At 45.4% G+C, this 18930-nt stretch overlaps 1 protein-coding gene across 2 annotated transcripts in view; it reads left to right on the top strand.

Moving 5' to 3' along the window:
- Nucleotides 1–18930, top strand: part of STAT6 (signal transducer and activator of transcription 6) — an 85326-nt gene that overhangs the window by 44146 nt on the left and 22250 nt on the right. For both annotated transcript variants that reach the window (XM_066618287.1, XM_066618285.1), the window contains exons 2-9: nt 2972–3126; nt 6140–6278; nt 7793–7876; nt 9283–9421; nt 9888–9949; nt 11235–11392; nt 12301–12432; nt 14398–14586. In XM_066618287.1, coding sequence (XP_066474384.1) covers nt 2996–3126; nt 6140–6278; nt 7793–7876; nt 9283–9421; nt 9888–9949; nt 11235–11392; nt 12301–12432; nt 14398–14586 — 1034 coding nt within the window. In that variant the 5' untranslated portion in view covers nt 2972–2995. The remainder of the gene's footprint in view (nt 1–2971; nt 3127–6139; nt 6279–7792; nt 7877–9282; nt 9422–9887; nt 9950–11234; nt 11393–12300; nt 12433–14397; nt 14587–18930) is intronic.

Here is an 18930-nt window from a genome sequence, read left to right as displayed (position 1 = left end):
GTGGTAACTGTGACAAACAATTAAGGGAGTGTAGTATTGTGTCATGTTTCCCCAACATTAAATGTGCCATAGTGGGGGGAAGGGTGAAGAGAGCTAAAACGGGAAGCATTAAGAATAGTAAGCTGATATGGAAAGAAAGCCTGAATGGCCTGTCAACAAAATAGATTACACAATACAGAACTAGACTTCAGCGGCTTTACTCCCTATGTATGGTTTTGGGGTTCATCAACTTCCCTTCTGATGCATGGCAATCAAGAATTTCTATAGTGCAGACAAGATGTTAAGCAGTAAAAACTTAGGGACTAACCCCCTGCTGGATCAGATTTTGCTTCCACTTAACCCTGTTTTCTGCGATCAGCTTAGACCAGCCTCTAGAAAGCTTAGAAGCTTTGATCAATATATGGCTGAGGCTCTTACCAGGCACAAGGACTAGAGAGGACTTGGAGCATGTGAAAAGGAACTTTTAAACTTCGACTAATTCCCTGAATTGAGTCTGGCATCAGTTGCCCAGAGTGCACAAGTTCATTGAAGTTTAAAATCCAGTCTTTGGAGGACTTTTGTTTCCACCTGAGAGTAGTATCTTAAACCCACCCCCCAAGGTAAAATGCTGATGGGCAATTGAAAACTACCCTTCCTAGCCAGATGAAGTGTGTATCACTAAAGAACTAAATACAAACTTCATATGCTTTCATACATGACTGTCTGGAAATATTAGTTGTAATACTATATGCCTTATATAGGTTTGTTGTATGTTATATGTTGTTGTAAATACAAACTTTGGCATTACTAGTGTGCTGTTATGCCCCAACAACATTTTTTGCTGGGAAGACTTTGCTTATACTAGATTTCTAAACAATTTATAATTTTTAGAATAGACCAGTGGTTCTCAAATGCTCTGGGAGAGTTTGAGAGCCAGTAAGTCTTTGCAGGGGTGGGGGCAGGAGGCAGCAGGGGCGGGGGGAAGGCAGCGGCGCAATCCCCAGGATCGCGCTGCTCAGGGGGCTTGGGTGCACTTACCCAAGCCTCCTGCAGCCTCCCCACGGTGTGGAGAGCCCGGCACAACTCCTGACAGGGCTCCCCACAGCAGGGAAAGTGGATGCAAAGCGATTGTGCCCCGCCCATTTTCCCTGCTGCTGGGAACCCTGCCAGAAGTCGCGCCGGGCTCTCCGCACCCCAGGGAGGCTGGAGGAAGCTTGGGTAAGTGCACCCAAGCCCCTGCAGCCCCCTGAGCGGCGCGATCCCCAGGACCTTCCCCCCACCTCTAGGCTGCCCCCGCCCCTTAAGGGGGCAGAGACCAGGGCCCTCAGGCTGGGGCGTCGCGACGCCCCAGTTTGAATAGCACTGGAATAGCCCATCACCTTTCCATAAGAACCTTTATCCAAGACAATTACAATACCGTAAAGCAGGGGTGTCCAAAGTTTTTGGCAGGAGGGCCACATCATCTCTCTGACACTGTGTTGGGGGCCAGGGGGAAAAAAAGAATTTACATTTCAAATTTGAATAAATTTACATAAATGAATGTATTAGAGATGGAACTCATATGAATGAATGAAGGTCTCGCAGTAGTTCAACGCCTATAAAAGGCCTTGCACAAAGCAAGGCCAGCCTTTTCTTCGCTGCCACTGCTGCATCACAGATATGAAACAGCAAGTAGTGGAGGGAGCCCTCATCCCACAGCTCAAGTGAGAGGTCGAACAGTCATCTTCATGCTGAGAGCAGTTGTGTTGGGCCAGCATGGGCTCCAGCAAGTCTCTGGAGGGCCAGAGGCTCATTAAAGACTGGGGGCTCCCTGCGGGCCGGATTGAGAGCCCCTGAGGGCCACAAGTGGCTCCCGGGCCGGGGTTTGGGCACCCCTGCCGTAAAGTGTTTAAATCCAAGAGAACCACAGAAATAAGCAAAAACACTACCGATTTCTTTAGCTGAAGACTTGCTTGAAAGGCTTGTGCAAGACTGAAGGACTTTCCTTTTAACTACAATCTCAGTGATGAAGAGCTCAGGTGGGCCTCTCTGGGGAAGGAGTCCACAGAGTAGTTGCAATGGCAGACAAGTTTTTGGGCGATGTCCTCACTAGCCAGTTAGTGTGTTGCCTCTGCTGATGTTCAGGATCTCTTTTCCAAAGGAAGCTCGCCGGACCCGTTCTCTTTTGCCCATCAGGATTAGGGGTTAAGATCTTGTTTCCCCCCTTCCCCTGGAAGGGCTGTGGGATGATCTGACAATTTAGAATTAGTTTATAAAGTTATTTCACTGTTATTTCTTTTATTTATTGCTGATTTTTATGTTTTACAGCTGTGTCCTTTTTTTAATAGTGTTTTCTATTGTGCTTTTAATTTTTGTTTTTAATTGTGTTTTGTTATGTTAAACTATTGTGTGAGTTTTGCTGTGGAATGAAAGGAGACAACATCACAACAGCTGGAGGGATTCACATGGGCAAAGGAGCTTCCAAAGATGTGCTAGGTTTAGACAGTTTACAGCTAAATAATCTTATAGTTTTTTCACCCCTTTAGCTGTTGCATATGGTTCATGTTACCATGCGGGACAGTCTCCAAGTTCTTTTTGCAGAGCACCAGTCCTCTGTTTGCATCACTCTGTGGTCTGCTGAATCATGTAGTTGGACCGTGTGGGCAGAGTGGTTTAATAGTCTGGTAATCTGAGTAATTAGACGCTTGGTCTCTTCTAAAACTATTAAGACAATTTAAACAAGCGATAGATGCTCTCTTTCTGGGATGGTGAAGGAGACAGTCATTATTATTATTAACTTTATTTCTACCCTGCTTTTCTCCCCGGAGGGACTCAAGGCGGCTTACAACAAGGTCAAAACAAATTAAAAAACATAATTTAAAAACAGATAAAAGCATATTAACAGCATATCATAAAAATAGGTAAAAAGTAGTCAGGTAAAAAGAGCATAGAGCAGCAAGACTCTTCCAAACTGGTCAACCTACTGAAATTTCCTCTGTTTCTATTTCAACAGCCAACTTCTATTTTACCATTGTGGATGACCAATTCCAAGATGACCCAGTGGAGTCTTGTCTCCGACTTAACTACAGGGCAGTGCAGTGGCTTCACCAAAGGGTTTCCTCATACTCTACGATGCCTTCTTGGGGACTGGTTGGAGAACCAGCCGTGGTAAGTCTACAGAGCAGTGTAGTCTCTAAACTTTCCAAACTAGCATTGAAGTATTATTTACCAAACTAATTCCTGGCACCATTATTTATCCTCTCCTTACCAGTCCTTCTTCATCCCAGCTGGTACAATCTGCCCTAGTCCACTCAGTAGGGTAGGCATGTCCTCCAGTCCTGCTTTCAGTCTGGCACAATATTGCTACATGAGATACTCTAGAGAAAGCTCTCTGGAAAAGACATTGCAATATGGTGCCAGCCCTGTATCCCATCTCATTTCAGCTGTAACTCAGAAACTGTGACTCTAATGAATCCATGCAGGAGTCATCAAACATTGGCCAGGTGGACCATTGGCCAAAGATCCTCACCCATCAGAAGGTCTCCCTGGCTAGGTTGACCCCTTGGCACCGATGGCACTAGAAGCACCTAATGCATTATCAAAGGGTGGGCCCCAGTACAGGGCATGACCTCAGGGACCACAGCACCCTGGTGCTAGCACTGGATTCACAGTTGCAAAACAGGATGATGCAATTCCACCTTTTCTGGCTCTGTGCCTTTCTCAGACCAGTTGCATATCTTCCTTCCCCAACGTTATATAGCCTTAATAATAATAACATGAGATGCATGCTTGTTGCAGCAGCAGGGTCAGAGGTGGGCAAAACCACCAGGAGAAGAGCACAGCTTCATTCTCCTTTGCAGTTGCATATTATATAGTGTGATTTCTGGATTGCAACCTCATGTGGGTGGGATAGGGGAACCAATAGAGACAATACCTTTTGGTATGGACTGCAGTGGCAAGGTGGGCTGTCTAAGAAAATGTGATTCCGAAGAAAAATTTGTGCTGCTGACTTATGTGCAGAGGGAGGGACAAGACTTGAACCTCCCTGGTCATCAGTCATGGGGAAGGAAATTACTCACATCCCAGGTCCACTGTAGCTCCTGGGTCTTTCCCTAAGAAGCCACACAGCTCCTTAGCTTCCTCCTGTCTTTGCCTTTTACATGCATACATACCCCCCTTTCCAGTCATACTCATGTCCTGCCTTACTCGTCTTGCTCATGACTAGGCCCTTTACCCGATCAGGCTATTTCTCCTTAATCCATCCATGCATGCCAGAATGCAGAAGTGTTGCTATTTCAATAACCGTGCACAGCTTATAACAGGCTATAGTAGGGGTGCCCAAACATTTTGGCAAGAGGGCCACATCATCTCTCTGACACTATGTTGGGGGCCGGGGAAAAAGAATTAATTTACATTTCAAATTTGAATAAATTTACATAAATTTACATAAATGACTATATTAGAGATGGAACTTATATAAATGAATGAAGGTCTTGCAATAGCTCAAGGCCTATAAAAGGCCTTGCACAAAGCAAGGCTGGCCTTTGCTGCCGCTGCTGCATCACAAATGTGAAACAGCAAGCAGTGGAGGGAGCCCTCATCCCACAGCTCACGTGAGAGGGCAGACAGTTGCCCTCACGCTGAGAGCAGTTGCATTGGACCAGCATGGGTTCTAGCAAGTCTCCAGAGGGCCAGAGACTCTTTGGATACTGGGGGCTTTCCGCGGGCTGGATTGGGAGTCCCCGAGGGCCCACAAGTGGCTCCCAGGCTGGTGTTTGGACACCCTTGGGCTATAGAATAGAAAACACTATCAGCCGCACTGACCCCTGGGAATTCTTGCAGTCAACATTTGCCATAACCCTCTTTGGGGTCATTCTGTGTCAAATCAAGAAAATTTGGTGTGTGAGGGTTATTTCATCACAGTAATGGATTTTGTTGAAATTTTGCAGAATCATTATGCATGTTGAAATGCATGTAAAATAAATGCTTAAAAAATAATGGGGGCAGGATCCCATATGTCTGGAACCTGTTTAGTATCCTGGAAAAACATGTGGTTGTTCACTTTCCCATAGATTTGCTGTAGTTACAACAACTATTAAAGGTATATTTTACAGATTGGGGTCTCTTCCCAAAATACAAAGTGCTATGGGCCAGAAAAGTAGCAGTAGTTGATGACCAAGAAAGTTCCCCAATTTTCAGGAAATCCTGTGCCATTATCTCCTGTGTGCAACTAGATCCAGATATGGCTTTGGTTAGACCAGTTCACTCAATATATTTCATTATGATACTCTGATGTGCACATTATTATTTTGGCTGCCAAATGTCTGAAAAATGCAAACAAATTGCCCAGTTTTACCCAGCCTCATATGAAATTGGCTTGTGTGCAAGATACTATGATGTTAGTTAGATTGAAAAACTGCATTTTGGGCAAGTGCATTTTGAATATTGTAGTACTTGCGACATTTCAACAAATTCCATGACTGTGCTGCTAATCCTAGTTATTAGTTGACTTGACCTACAAGGTTGTTCTAGAACTTAAATGGGCTGTGGCTTGATCCAGCAAAACAACTGTAACTCTTAGATTTATATTCTTTGCTTAATTATCTCCCTATCGTGGCATTCCCTACAAAGACCTCTGACAAAGACTTCCTATTGCGAGGAATAGAATCTCGGACACATAACTTATTTCCTAGAATTGTTTAGAGTAAATCATGGCAATTAAATCAGTTTAACATTATGTTCTAAGGGCGAATGAGCTCTTAGCCATTCCATTTTTGTCACTAATGCAACCCAAATACTTCCAGAATTTACTTTGGCTTCTACACTCAGCCCTGTCATTAGACTTCCCTCTCAGCAGTTTTCAGTTCAGGACAATATAGCAGCTGTAGAAAGGAGTGGACTTCCAATGGGGTAGGCCAGTTTGGCTTACAACCTCAGTGGTATATACCCAGGCTGTAAGATAGTTGTCCTTTCCTCATAGCCACATTGTTATATCTCTGTCAAAAGCTGTCTTTTGTTCCTCAGATTTTGTTGGTTGGTGGCAATGGTGTCCATTGGGTATGGGGTTGGCTTTGACAAGGTCAATCACATTAAGGAGTTTTGAAAGGGAATAGTGGAAGGATGCGAAAGTGGTGGTCTGCCCTCCATCATCTTTTTCTCCCCTATCTTTTGAACTCCTTAGGGAATTCATCAACAGCTCAGACTCTTTCTGTGTCGGTTTAGCTGACAGACTGCTTTCTGCCATGTTGGAGAAACTACAAGATTTGGCCAAACAAAACTGCCAGCCTGGTCCGATTCTTCAGCTCACTGCCAATGTTGAGGTATGTCACGGTGCTGAGGTAGATTAAACAGGAAGCTAGTATCAGCAGTAGCTACAGCCATGTTACTGACCACTAATCACCTATGGTCCAATCCTACCTATAAGATCTGCTAGCAGACCTCATGGGCTGCTAGCATATCTTACAGACCATTTGCAAGGCAGTAGCTTGCATCATTCTGCATAATAAGCCCCGTGCCAACAGAGCTGGTCTACAGACCAACTGTCAGTGCCGGTAAGGTGATGGCAGGGTATACATTGGGGTAGGGGTCAGGTCAGACTAAGGAGGTGGATCGTGGTGGCAGCAGTGTCCTCGAGATCTGGAGCCCCCAGCCCAGGCCCAACATCCCCCCTTAGGTTTAACAGATTTACACCAAAAAAATAGTTGGATAGATCTGAGTAAGCCCTTTGGGAACCAGGGAGCTATGGAGGAGTATACATTTATTTGCTTACCTCTCCCTGCCAACCTGCTTCCCAGCAGGTCCTGGGATGTGGTGGAGAGTGCGTCAGTGGCACTGCGTCATACAGGCTGATCGAGGATAGGATTGGACCCTAAATGTATTTTTGGATTTCTGTATTTCTGCTTTTAGTAGTGTCCTGTCTCTCTTCTGGACCACACAGCAGGTGGTTGTATTGGGAGGGATAGGATCCTCTTTCATCTTGTGAGAACTTTTTTTAGTCTTCTTTTAGTATGTCAGAGTACGGTTGCCATGGGCTATCTTCTTTGGTGGCTTGGCAACACAGCTGTGACACGTTGGGGCAGCTCTTTCTTTAGGCTTAAGGACTGGAACTTCCCTCACTCAAAGAGGGAATCTGATGATGCAAAAGATGTGCTCTAGAGATTGCTCATATGCAAAGTACACCTTTGATTGGCTCCTGAGGGTTGTTGTGGGAAATGGAAGTTCTCAGGAACAGTTAGCCCAAGTAGTTGCAGAGCTGCCAGATATTGGCTCTACTCAGGTTGCAGAATGAGTGCATTAAACCTGGCATATACCTGAATGAAGCAATAGAATCCCAAGAGTGACAGAGTGGACTGTACCATCACAGACTGCAGATGGGCGGGTAATGCCAGTTTTTAATATTCTAAAGAACTCCATGGAAGTAGAAAACTATCACAACAGGAAGATATTGGTTAGCAGTTTTCTCCTTTTTCCTGCTGGTTTCCATGCCTTGCACCAACTCTCCAAGGCCTGGAAACCTTATTAGCCTAAGTGTGGCATAATAAATTGGACCATGCCACAGCTGCATCTCACAACAGAGAGCCTTGCTAGGTGGTGTAGCCTGTTTACAGCTAGCTGATGATATACATTCACTAATGGAGTCACAGGCAGTTGAGTGGCCCATCCCAACCTGTTGTTTGAGTCTCTCTCCTTCACTGGTTTCGTTTCCCAGAATACTTAAGAGTTGTACTCACCTGTACAGCAGCCACTCTGGATGGGGTGAAAAAATTGGATAGCCTCACAGGTCGGTTGAATGCCAAGGCACTAACAATATCTATATTCTTCCTTCTAATGGTAGCATACATATCGGAGAGAGCCTCTGCAGTTGGTGGATGCTATAAAACAGATCCTAGAAGGGGAGCAAGCGCTTCTTCGTGAGAAGGTAGGGGATTTTCCAACAGTTCTTCTCTGTTGTTCTATCCCTTATGCCAGAGTTGTTCTATCCCTTATGTCTCCTTTTGCCCCCTAAATAACAGCACTTATGCTGTAGCTACAATAATCAATGAAGCCCAGCACTATCTCTGTTCCTTAGCCATGCCCTACTTGTCCATGTCCCTAGAACGTTTTTACATCCTGGCCTTTCTCAAGCAATGTCTCATTTTAGCCTTTCCGCTTATTCGTTGTTTATCAGTTGTTATTTATTTGTTGTGTTATAATACTTGATAGTTCTTTTAGACTAGTGATTGCCGTGTTAATCCATTATTTTGAAAGCTTGAGCAAATGGCATAGCTGGACACATTTTTTCTGATCTGTGGTAGTGGTAAAGGAGAGCTCTGTGAATGCTGCCTTTAAATACAGCTCCTGATGCCCTCATCCTTCTCTTTTTGTTTTTAGAGGTCTCCGGAGCTAGGCTGGAATGCTTATTTTTAACTCCTTGTGGCTGTTGGATGTGAAGAGGCTGAGCAAGGGAGTTGCAACAGAGTTAGAGATTTTAAGTCTGTAATTTTTCATAGGATTCTAAATATTTATCCTAAGATGGAGACAAATGCAACATTTTTAAAAGAGGTAGAGAGAGAGAGAGAGAGAGAGAGAGAGAGAGAGGGTTGTCATTGTCCTCCAAACAAACATAAATGTCCTGGAGTAAAAATGCTGAAAGAGAGAAATGTTTTAAAGATTTTCAGCTTAGTTCAAATAGAACTAGGGAAAAGCTGGATGTGATAGCAACCACTTGTCTCTATAAGCTGCGTGGTTCTAAACCAAGCTCTGTGCAGCACAGAGCTCAGCTCCCCAGAAGTTAGCAATGATGGTGACATTATCGCAGAATTCTCCAAAGGTGCAACTGTGGAAGGAGTCTGCACAGCAGCACGAATAACTAGAGGCAGTACTGGTGGGCACCTGCTGGCTGCCTCCTGGTCACATTACCAGCACACTTCTATCTGTTCTCCTATTTCTAAAGCAATGTGCAACTACTGATGAAATGTTTGATTTTTATTTTTTTTAAGGGTGAGGAGTGGGATGAGAGCTGGCACACTTCTTTGGCATGGGAAGCAACTCCCTGTATAAATAGTCTGCTTGCTGGTTCTTGTGTCTCTAACGCAAGCTGCATAACTGCGCTCACTCTCTGAGCCCACTGTCCCCTGGCTTCTGAGTGCTACCTCTGTCTTCCTCAAAGCGAATCAGAAAATATACAGGGTGGTTATTCTTGTTTTTACATCGGGTGTATTGTCCTTTCTTGGACAGGTGTCTTCTGACTGCAGCAGGCCTGTAATCTCAGGAAACAATTGTTCTCTCCTAACTATGTAGGAAAAGGAAGTAAGGAAAGTCTTGTCTAATTGCTGTTTCTTGTAGTTTCAGAGCTTGCCCCTCAGCATCCAGCAGCAAAGGGAAGAGCTGAGGTTTGGATTCTATCTGCAAAAGGTGCAACACAGAGTGAAAGAGATCATGGTGCTCCGGGACAGCTTGAAGCAGATGAATGGCAACACAAGAGGTGAGCGGTTGCAGTTGAAAGATCTGGAAGGATGGTGTGTTGGAAGGGACCAGACAACCATGGGATTTCAAAGAATGGCTTCCCTTCTGGTCGCACTTGCTTCTAGCATTGATAGCCAAGGCAGCCAGAGAATCTTTGAGCCTGGCAAATTGTGGAGAGCCTGGCTACTTACTACATTAGTGGGCCAAAACAAGTCTGACTTTAAGGAACTAGGGAGGACTAAGTACCATCACAGATATCTGGTCATGTTGAGTTACTGTAATGATAAAATATGCAGTTGGAAGGTAGGTACCCCAAATGTTAGTGCAACTGCTTCTCTATTTCCCAGGTTCTTTCCTTAAAATGGAAATGCTTATAACACACTGCTCCTTTCCGGGAGATGTGCAGAAAATCCTGAACTCGTGCTTATGTGATAGACCTGAACCGGGAGGTCTACAAATGTTAATCATGATTCTGCTGTCCTCAGGTTCTCTGCAGCAAAGAACATTGGAGCTACAATTTCCAACTCAAGAGAGCCTGCAGGCGACTGTAAGTAACCTGGTTGATACAGTGATTCACTCTTCACTTATCCTTCGAGACACAGTTTTACTAAATTTATTAATTGCATTTAAGATCAGTTGCAGACCTGCCATTAGGTCCAATGGGGCAAAAACCCCTAGCGTGAGCCACTAGGACCCTACGGAAACCTCTCTGAGGCTCCTGACGGGGTCAGAAACTGTGCTTCTGGTTTTCTGGAAGCACAGCATCAGGGAACCTCAGAGAGGCTTTCCTGATGCATGCTAAGGTCGGGCGAGGCTCTGTGAGCCTCAGGGGAGTGGGAGGGGTGGCTTTTTATGCGGGGGCGGGCGGGAACAGCCCGCGGGGGGGGTGCCATCGCAGACCTTTGCCCAGGGTGCAGGTCTGGGGAGGTCCGCCGCTGTTTAAGATAGTTGGAAAATATTGATTAATTTATATCCTGTCTTTCTGCCCCAAAGGATGACTTCCCACCAAATGTCATTTCACCGTTTTGATCCTTAAGGTGTCTTACAAACATAGTTGCAACACTATTTTAAAAAAACCTAAGAAAACAAATTACATTAAATCATGGAGCCTAAAAAATAGCTCTGTGAATAGAAGTTTAGAATAGATCAGTATTAATTATTCGTGAAAACTAAGGCAAGCAGGCCTGGTATCTGAAAGATAATTTGCTTAACTGCAAAGATGTATACACATAGGTTTCCCCTCCCTACCAGTGTTCTGTGTAGCACATGAGCATTGGGGAGTGAAGCTGGGTGGCAGGGGCATGGTCCTACTTACCCTCTACGTGTTGAGTACTGGTGGAGCCTCCTGATCAACTCATTTCATATCCTTGTTGAGCCAGACCCATGTTGAGCCAGACTTGGCCCCATCTGAACCCTCCAAAGGTGACCAGAGCTGCACTCTGGTCACCTCCAGAGGGCTTTCTGAAGCCCACAGATGCCGCGCATGTCCATTCTTGCAGCCTCTGTGGGCTTCAGAATGGCCTAAAAGGCAAAAACAAAAACCCCCAAAAACCACACACACAACTTCCAGTCACCTTTGGAGACTATAAGAGGGCCCAAAACCATGTTTTTCAGTATCAGCTGTTTTTGGTATCTTCAGGGGGTCTGATAATAGATCTCTTCTGGAAACCTAGGCCCCCACCTGTATATGCATGGGTGCAGGGGGGGGGAGTGATTTGAATATCTATAATGTGTGTAAACCTCACCTCATTGGGGCACTGTATATCATTCTCCACACTGGACCTTGCCTAACATTTTCCTCAGCCTCCCAAATAACTTGATCCTCCTTGCAGTCTCTCCAAAACCTTCACGCTCTGTTCCTGGAAGCGGCCAAGGAACTTGAAGAGACAAAGAAACAAGTGCTGATGAGATTTCAGATTTGGAAGTGGCAGCAGCAGTTGGCTGGGAATGGAACTCCCTGCACTGAAGACTTGGCTCCACTGCAGAAGAGGTGAGAATCTCAAGCCAGAGCTTGCCATGTCATCTTGGCTGATGAGCTGCTTCTTGGTAGGTCTTGGAGGTTTTCCAGCCCGGTCTGCAGAGAAGAGGTGGTGTACCATTGGTGCTGATAAAAAGGAAGCCAGAAGAGTATCTCTTTGATGCTGTGCCATGCTGTTTCAGTAGACAGCCGAAATAGGCAAGGCCACTTCTCTTGTGGGGCCACCTTCACTGTCATATGTGTGCCATATTGTGTCCCATGGAATCTGACTATATGTATTGGACACACCCCATATATGTGTTGGACATCCCCTCTCCCCGAACAAATACCCTCAAATTTCTGCACCCAGACAATCTGAACTCTCTGCCAAGGAAAGCTGAATTCTGTGACCTGAATAAATGATACAAATTGAGCCACTCCTGATGCATCTGGTGATGCCACTGGGAGATACAGGAAACTGGACTGGATGAACCTTTGGCCTGATCCAGCGGGGCTCTTTGTGTGTTATGTTCAGTTTACGTGATCTGTCTTGCTTTGGATACTATATTCTGCATTACTTGTTGATTTTCATCATTTACGCTGGTTTTGCTACTCACGTAGAGGTGCAACAAGTTGTTCAGAGCACCAAAGCCCTGCTCCCAGCCACCAGAAATCTGATTGCACCATCCTTCTGGCTTCTGACATTTCAGCTGGTCTGCATTTGTTGCAACCATACGGGCTACAGTAGAGACTTTTTAAATAAAAGGGAAAAAGTGTTCAGGAAGCTGCATTCTGCACTCGGTGCTACTCTAACCGTTGCTAGAACAAAATCCAGAAATAGCAACTTTGGCCAGTTTACTTGACTCTTAGAGCTTGTCTAATCTTCGATGTAGGATTTGAATAATGACAAAAATATCATCATCTGGCATGTTTCCTGGCAGATTTGAAAGCCTGGTGGAGGTTTGCTTCCAGCTCCGCCAGCAATTGGTGGCCTCCGGAACAGAGCTGAGCTCGGAACTCCATTTACGTCTTCAGGAGCGACTAGATAATGTGTTCAGTGCCCTCATCCAAAAGTAAGCAAAATCCTCGTCCAAATTGTCTGACTAGCCCTGCCTCTCCCCCCCCCCCCCGGCCTGTAGGCACTGCTGGCCCAACTCTCAACCCTGGTGTGTTTGGGCCAGTGTTTCTCAACCAGTAGTACTTGAGGTTGTGTCTGGTAGTAAACGCTAGACCCCTGCTGCCCAGCAGCAAGACCAGGAATGTGACACAGCAAACAGTGGTAGGAGGCTTGGTAGACAGAACTCCAAAGCATGCTTTTCCATGCTCAAAAAACCCTTCAGTCCACCTTGAGCCTCTTACTGGTGTTTGTTGCATCGCATCTGGTCTCTCAACCCAGAAGTAATTGATGATGATGTCATTGCCAGTTATTTCCGGTCAAATAAGTGGAATCCGGTCAAATAAGTGCATTTCCGGTCAAATGCAGGGGATGGACAGAGTGGATAGGGAGAGGCTCTTTACACTCTCACATAACACCAGAACCAGGTGACATCCACTAAAATTGAGTGTTGGGAGAGTTAGAACAGACAAAAGAAATTATTTCTTTACTCAGCATGTGGTTGGTCTGTGGAACTCCTTGCCACAGGATATGGTGATGGCGTCTGGCCTGGGCGCCTTTAAAAGGGGATTGAACAAGTTTCTGGAGGGAAAATCCATTACAGGGTACAAGCCATGATGTGTACGTGCAACCTCCTGATTTTAGAAATGGGCTATGCCAGATGCAAGAGAGGGCACCAGGATGAGGTCTCTTGTTATCTGGTGTGCTCCCTGGGGCATTTGGTGGGCCGCTGTGAGGTACAGGAAGCTGGACTAGATGGGCCTATGGCCTGATCCAGTGGGGCTGTTCTTATATTCTTATAAGTGGACCAGTGGACATCAAATAGGTGGACCGCATGAAATGGTACGGTGGAGGACAAACATTGAGAAACACTGGTTTGGGCAAAGATGAGAACAGGGCTTCTGCACATGTATGCTTGTGTGCATGTAGAAACTCTGTTCTTACTTTCACTCCACTATGCAGAAGACAAGGGACAGAGCCAGCCAGAGTGTTCCCCTTTCCCGTGCTTCGGTTTTACACTTCAAGAGAATGTGAGTGTAGCACCCACGCTGTTCTCTGTCTTCCCAGTGATGTCTGTCTTCACAAAAATGAGTAATATGACATCAGAATGTTCTGTGCTTCTTCCCTGCCCCCATTGGCTGATCATTGGCTATCAGCATTGGGGGGGGGAGCGAGGGAAATACCCAGTGTATTTAGCATCACATCACAAATAGCATCACATAGTATATTGAGCAAAACTAGGCATTGATGGCATGAGACAAAATGATGGGAGGTAGCTCCATACATTTCTTGCAAAATCTAGTTAGATGAGATGAGATGAGATCCTCCTGAGATGAGGAGAAATGTGGTTCCTTTCAGCTGTCTGTTCTGTAAGTGTGAGACAGTGCTACTACCTGAGGAGAAAATGTAATATTTTGTGTATGATTGAGGCAGTTCCTCTCATTCTCGATTTGCTTTTTCTGATTTGATCCATTTCTAACTTTGCAGTGACTAAATAACACGGTTGGCAAAACTTGGCCTCCATTTTACACATCTCACTGTGGTGTGGGGGATCTATTACTATTTCTTAAAGGCAGAATGCTGGGGTGACTAGATTCCTGCTCAGCAGTTAGTTTTAAAGGAGACTTAGACTGAAGGAGTGGTAGAAGTTGTGGGCTACGATCCTGTTCCCCCTACAAAGTGGATCACCATCAAGTTCATCACCACATCTGTGACTTCCTCTATATGCCCCTTTTTCCTTCAGGTTGGCAACTGGGGTAGAACAAGTGGTTCTCATTAAGAGATTGATATAGTCTTAGTTGCTGATTCCTACTATAGATATTCGCCACCCACCCTGTAATCTCGGGGGATGAGGCTCACCTCCTGACAGCCTATCCTTCTTCCTCCATTGGTGTCCTGACATTGTCTGTGTGTCTCTCTTCAGCTCATTTTTGGTGGACAAGCAGCCTCCACAAGTTCTGAAGACCCAAACCAAATTTCAAGCCACGGTCCGCTTCCTGCTGGGACCTCTGCTGCTCAAGCCTCCACACACAACCTTCACAGTCACTGCTGACATCGTGACAGAGAAACAGGCACGTGAACTGGCTGCTGGACGTCCGGAGACCATTCTCTGGTAAGAGAGACTGTTGGAATGGAACTGCCAGCCATCCTGGGCTTTTCTATATTCATTAATTGATTTTTACATAGTCCTGATTTAGCCACGTTGTGTGTGCATGTGGGTGACCCAAGCTTCCTTAAAAAGCAAAATGAAGATGTCCCACTTCCCTCATTTTGAATGTTCAACTTTCACAAGGCAAATCTTGTGTTGCGTTAAGCAAATGTTACATTACACAAGTCATTAGGGCTGATGTGCTTAACTTTTCTGTGCTAAATTGGAATTGCCACAGGGAGGTAGGTCTGGACTGGGAGTATGCAGTGTTGGAAGAGGGGGGCTGTAATTCCTTGCCCTGCTTATTGTCCTGATTCAGATGGTTCAGGATCACTCTTCTCCACCTCCACAGCTGCCATTTGTCCCATTAAGGAAGCTCTGACTGGTGCAGATTGGCATGATGATGGAATTTAAGCCCCCTTACTATGGTTCCTGTCTGAATCTTCCTCAATCCCAGCTTCTATTTAGTATAGAAAAGTTAAGCAGATTTCTTATTGATGTAGCTTGGCCCTGACACATTCCAGAAAAGCCACAGCAACCAGTGAGCAGAACCCTCTGAATCTGAGCCAGGGGATTGTGCAAAATCTATTTTTTCCACTCTCTAAGACTTCCCATAAAAGTGTTTACTAGGCATGGTTATCTTCTTGGGATACAGCAGCAGGGAAGCTTCTAAAGGGGGCTGCAAGGGCTTTTCTGTGGCACACACATGGAGTTGCAGATATGGAGCTTGGCCCCAGTTCTGCTCCAAATGTATCTCATAGGAAAATTGATCAGCATCTACAGGTATTTTGGTTTTGATTGGGGTGCCCAAACCCTGGCCCGGGGGCCATTTGCAACCCTCAGGGACCCCTAAGCTGGCCCGCAGGGAGCTCCCAGTCTCCAATGAGCCTCTGGCCCACTGGGCACTTGCTAGAGCCCATGCTGGCCCAATGCAACTGCTCTCAGCATGAGGGCCAACTGTACAACCTCTCACACAAGCCGCGGGCCAAGGGCTCCCTCCACTGCTTGCTGTTTCACATCCGTGAAGCAGCTGCAGCGAAGGAAAGGCCAGCTTTGCTTTGCACAAGGCCTTTTATAGGCCTTGTATTATTGCAAGACCTTCATTCATTCATATATGTTCCATCTCTAATATATGTAAATATATTCAAATTTTAAATGTAAATTACGTTTTCCTGGCCTCCAACACAGTGTCAGAGAGATAATTTGGCCCTCCTGCTAAAAAGTTTGGACACCCCTGGTTTTGATGAATGTGCAAATGCTTCTGAATCCCAATGCTGTCAGAAAAAATTATCTTCCACTGCATTTTCTGGGCTTCACACATTGTGCTGTAGTAGTGATGTGGACAGGATCGTAGGTTCTCCTGTTCATGACGACCAGAATCAATTACGCTAAGATGGCATTGGGAACGGTGCTCTTTTTTGTTGTGGCAGCAAAATTCCTCATACATGCTCACATCCCAAATGGCAGCCTGCAGTTTCTTAGTGAGTAGCTAACCTTGGGAACCCCCCTAGTTGCTGCTTGCATGAGATTAAGGGCACAATCCTAACCCGTTTTCCAGCACTGACATAAGGGCAATGCAGCTCCAAGGTAAGGGAACAAATATTCCCTTACTTTGAGGAGTCCTCCGTGAGTGCCGCCCACCTGCAGGATGCAGCATACGCCCCATTGGCACTGCTATGCCATTGCTGGAAAGTTGGTTAGGATTTGGGCCTAACTCTTCTGTGCTTTCAGATCTCATTTCCTCACTTCTCTCCAATCCTCTTCGCCTATATGTCATCATTATTCAACCCCACTGGGTTTTCTGTCTGTCAACCAACGGGACAACCGAATGCAAACATACGGCGAAAAGATTGGTGGTTGGCTAAATCTGAACCTTGGCATGCCAGCTTGCATAGGGAAGCACAGATGCCTTGGGGTGCTGACAGAAAAGTTTAAAGGCGGCTGGGAGGAGCTTGCCCCTATGGATAAACACTTATGTGTGCAGGAGGTCTGGTCTAGAGGGTAGAGCCTCCATTTGCCTGAAGATAACATCCACAAGGTCGCCAGTTCGAGGCCATCGGCACCGTGCGACCTTGAAGCAGCTGACAAGCTGAGCCGTTTCCGTCTGCTCTGAGCGTGGGAGGATGGAGGCCAGGATGGAGGCCAGATCAGAATGAAACATCTGAATTGTTGTGGCTCTTGAAAGATAGAGCCTTCTTTCAATTGTAAAAAAACCTCGGGGGGGGGGGGTTAAATTAGCCTGCCAATGTAAACCTATGATGATGATGATGATGTGGTCTCTGGCACCTGGGCTGGGAAACTAGATTAAATAGTGGTTGGAATGGGCAGCAGCTGTGATCAGGAAATTAACTCAGCTTAATTTAGGATCCAGTTTCCTTTGTCTTTTGTTGGCAAATCTATTGTGCATATGTCATAAAGCGTTTGCACATTTCAACCTGCTGTCCAATCAGTATGAAATGTAGCTGACAAGGGATGCCAAAAAGGAATAAAAGAAGAGCAGCGCATGGCTATAAGCATCCAGACAAACCATAAAAGCTCCTCTAAAATAATCCAAAACAGTAAACCTGCCAAAGAGCCAGTTAGATTATTAGCTAGTGAGGGAGTAAAAATAAAAGTTTACAAAGGATGTGGAGATTGCAGAGAAACTGAGTGAATTATTTGCATCTGTCTTTACTACATGAGACAGGGCATATTCCTGTGCCTGAACTGGCATTCTCTGGGATAGTGTGTATGAATAAAAGATTCGACTAGAAGTGATACGAGGTTCTGGCGCAAACCGACAAATTAAAAATAAACAAATCACTGGATCCTGAGAGCACCCATCCGAGAGTTTTTAAAGAATTTAGTTGGGAAACTGTAGATCTCAAACATATTTAACTTCTTTTTGGTTGGGCAGAGTTATGGAGGACAGATCTATCAATGGCTACTAATTAAGGTGACTGTGTGGGAATCTGTGTACTTACTTCTGGATTCAGAGGCACTATCGCCATTTTCACCCACTTCTAGCTATGGGGCTATTTGGCCCTACACCAGCAAAATCTTTGGTACAGGCCTGAGCAACCTCATGTCAGTGGATCAGGTTTAGGAGGGGGGATAGGATCTGGCAGGAGGCTCTGCCACAGTCCCTGCCCTGCCCCTGGACCTTGTCTGCCTACCCCTGCCCTTGTCATCACCCTCCCCCTCCTTCTGCCTTCCTCGTGCCCCGTTTCACCTCCACCCCACTCAAAATTGCACTTACCATCCCCAGTGCCTCTTGTGCCAGCAGGAAAGGTGCTGGGGGAGGTAAGTGCAGCACCGAGTGGAGTGAAGGTAGAACAACTCACTTGATGAGTTCTAGAATAACTCCACTCTCCAGGTCACAGTCATGCTTACCAATCTTACTGGTAAGTCTGGTGCAATTCAATCTGTTGGCCGCATGGGCGCAAGACAGATGTAACATTTCAAGAACGGTGGAGTTAACTTGAAAGCAGCATCAGTGGACTGTAGGATGTGTTTTCTGTCCTCAGTGGGCTCTGAGCAGAACTGTTCTGCTCTTCTTGGTGCAGTTCAGATTGATGACAAGACAAACGCTGATTCAAGAGTTCTATTCCCAGTTCCTGCAGGGTTCTATTGGGCAATAACTGTGATGGGCCCAGATGTAATCATTCTTCATAAATACTTTTAATTTCCTATTTGTAAGGTGAAGGTGGAAAGCATATGCACATAAACATACATGCCTTTTGAAACTTTTTAAAATGTACAATACTGTTATTTGTTTGTTCACAAAACAAATAAGATAATTTACGGGCACAAGGGATTTGCGTGGCCCATGCCCTTATTTGGATTGTGCCCTTAGTTATGTTTGATTGGTTGGTTGTAGAGCTTTTGAGGCTGGATGTGTCAGCAATGACCCAAGTGCTCTGGAAGAAGTCACTTCTGAAAAAGTTGTATCTGTCTCTAGCCAACAGTAATTGTTAATCACTTCCGACTTGTTAATTGTTAAACACATACTACATTTTGTACATGTTGACTGGCTTCAGATATAACTGTGGCTTGTTTTAACATCTGGACATCTGAACCTGCCTGCAGATCATGATTTGTTTGGAGCAGACAAAGCAAGATCCAGAAACCATGGTTTAAAATTGATTTGCAAATCATGGTTTGAACTAACTGTGGTTTGTTGCTATGTCTAAACTCACAGAACATTGACAAACCCCAGTTAGGGCCTTTGCTACACTTTAAGAGGACTGCTGTAAGCTATAGAGAGAAGAATGAACTTTTTAAACTGAGTACTGAGCAGATAGAAAACAAAATAAAGCCAGCAGCTCC

The sequence above is a fragment of the Tiliqua scincoides genome, chromosome 2 (genome assembly GCF_035046505.1).
Source record: "Tiliqua scincoides isolate rTilSci1 chromosome 2, rTilSci1.hap2, whole genome shotgun sequence".
Classification (NCBI taxonomy): Eukaryota; Metazoa; Chordata; class Lepidosauria; order Squamata; family Scincidae; genus Tiliqua; species Tiliqua scincoides.
The sequence above is the reverse complement of the archived record's forward strand: the minus strand, read 5'-3'. Positions and strand labels throughout refer to the sequence as shown.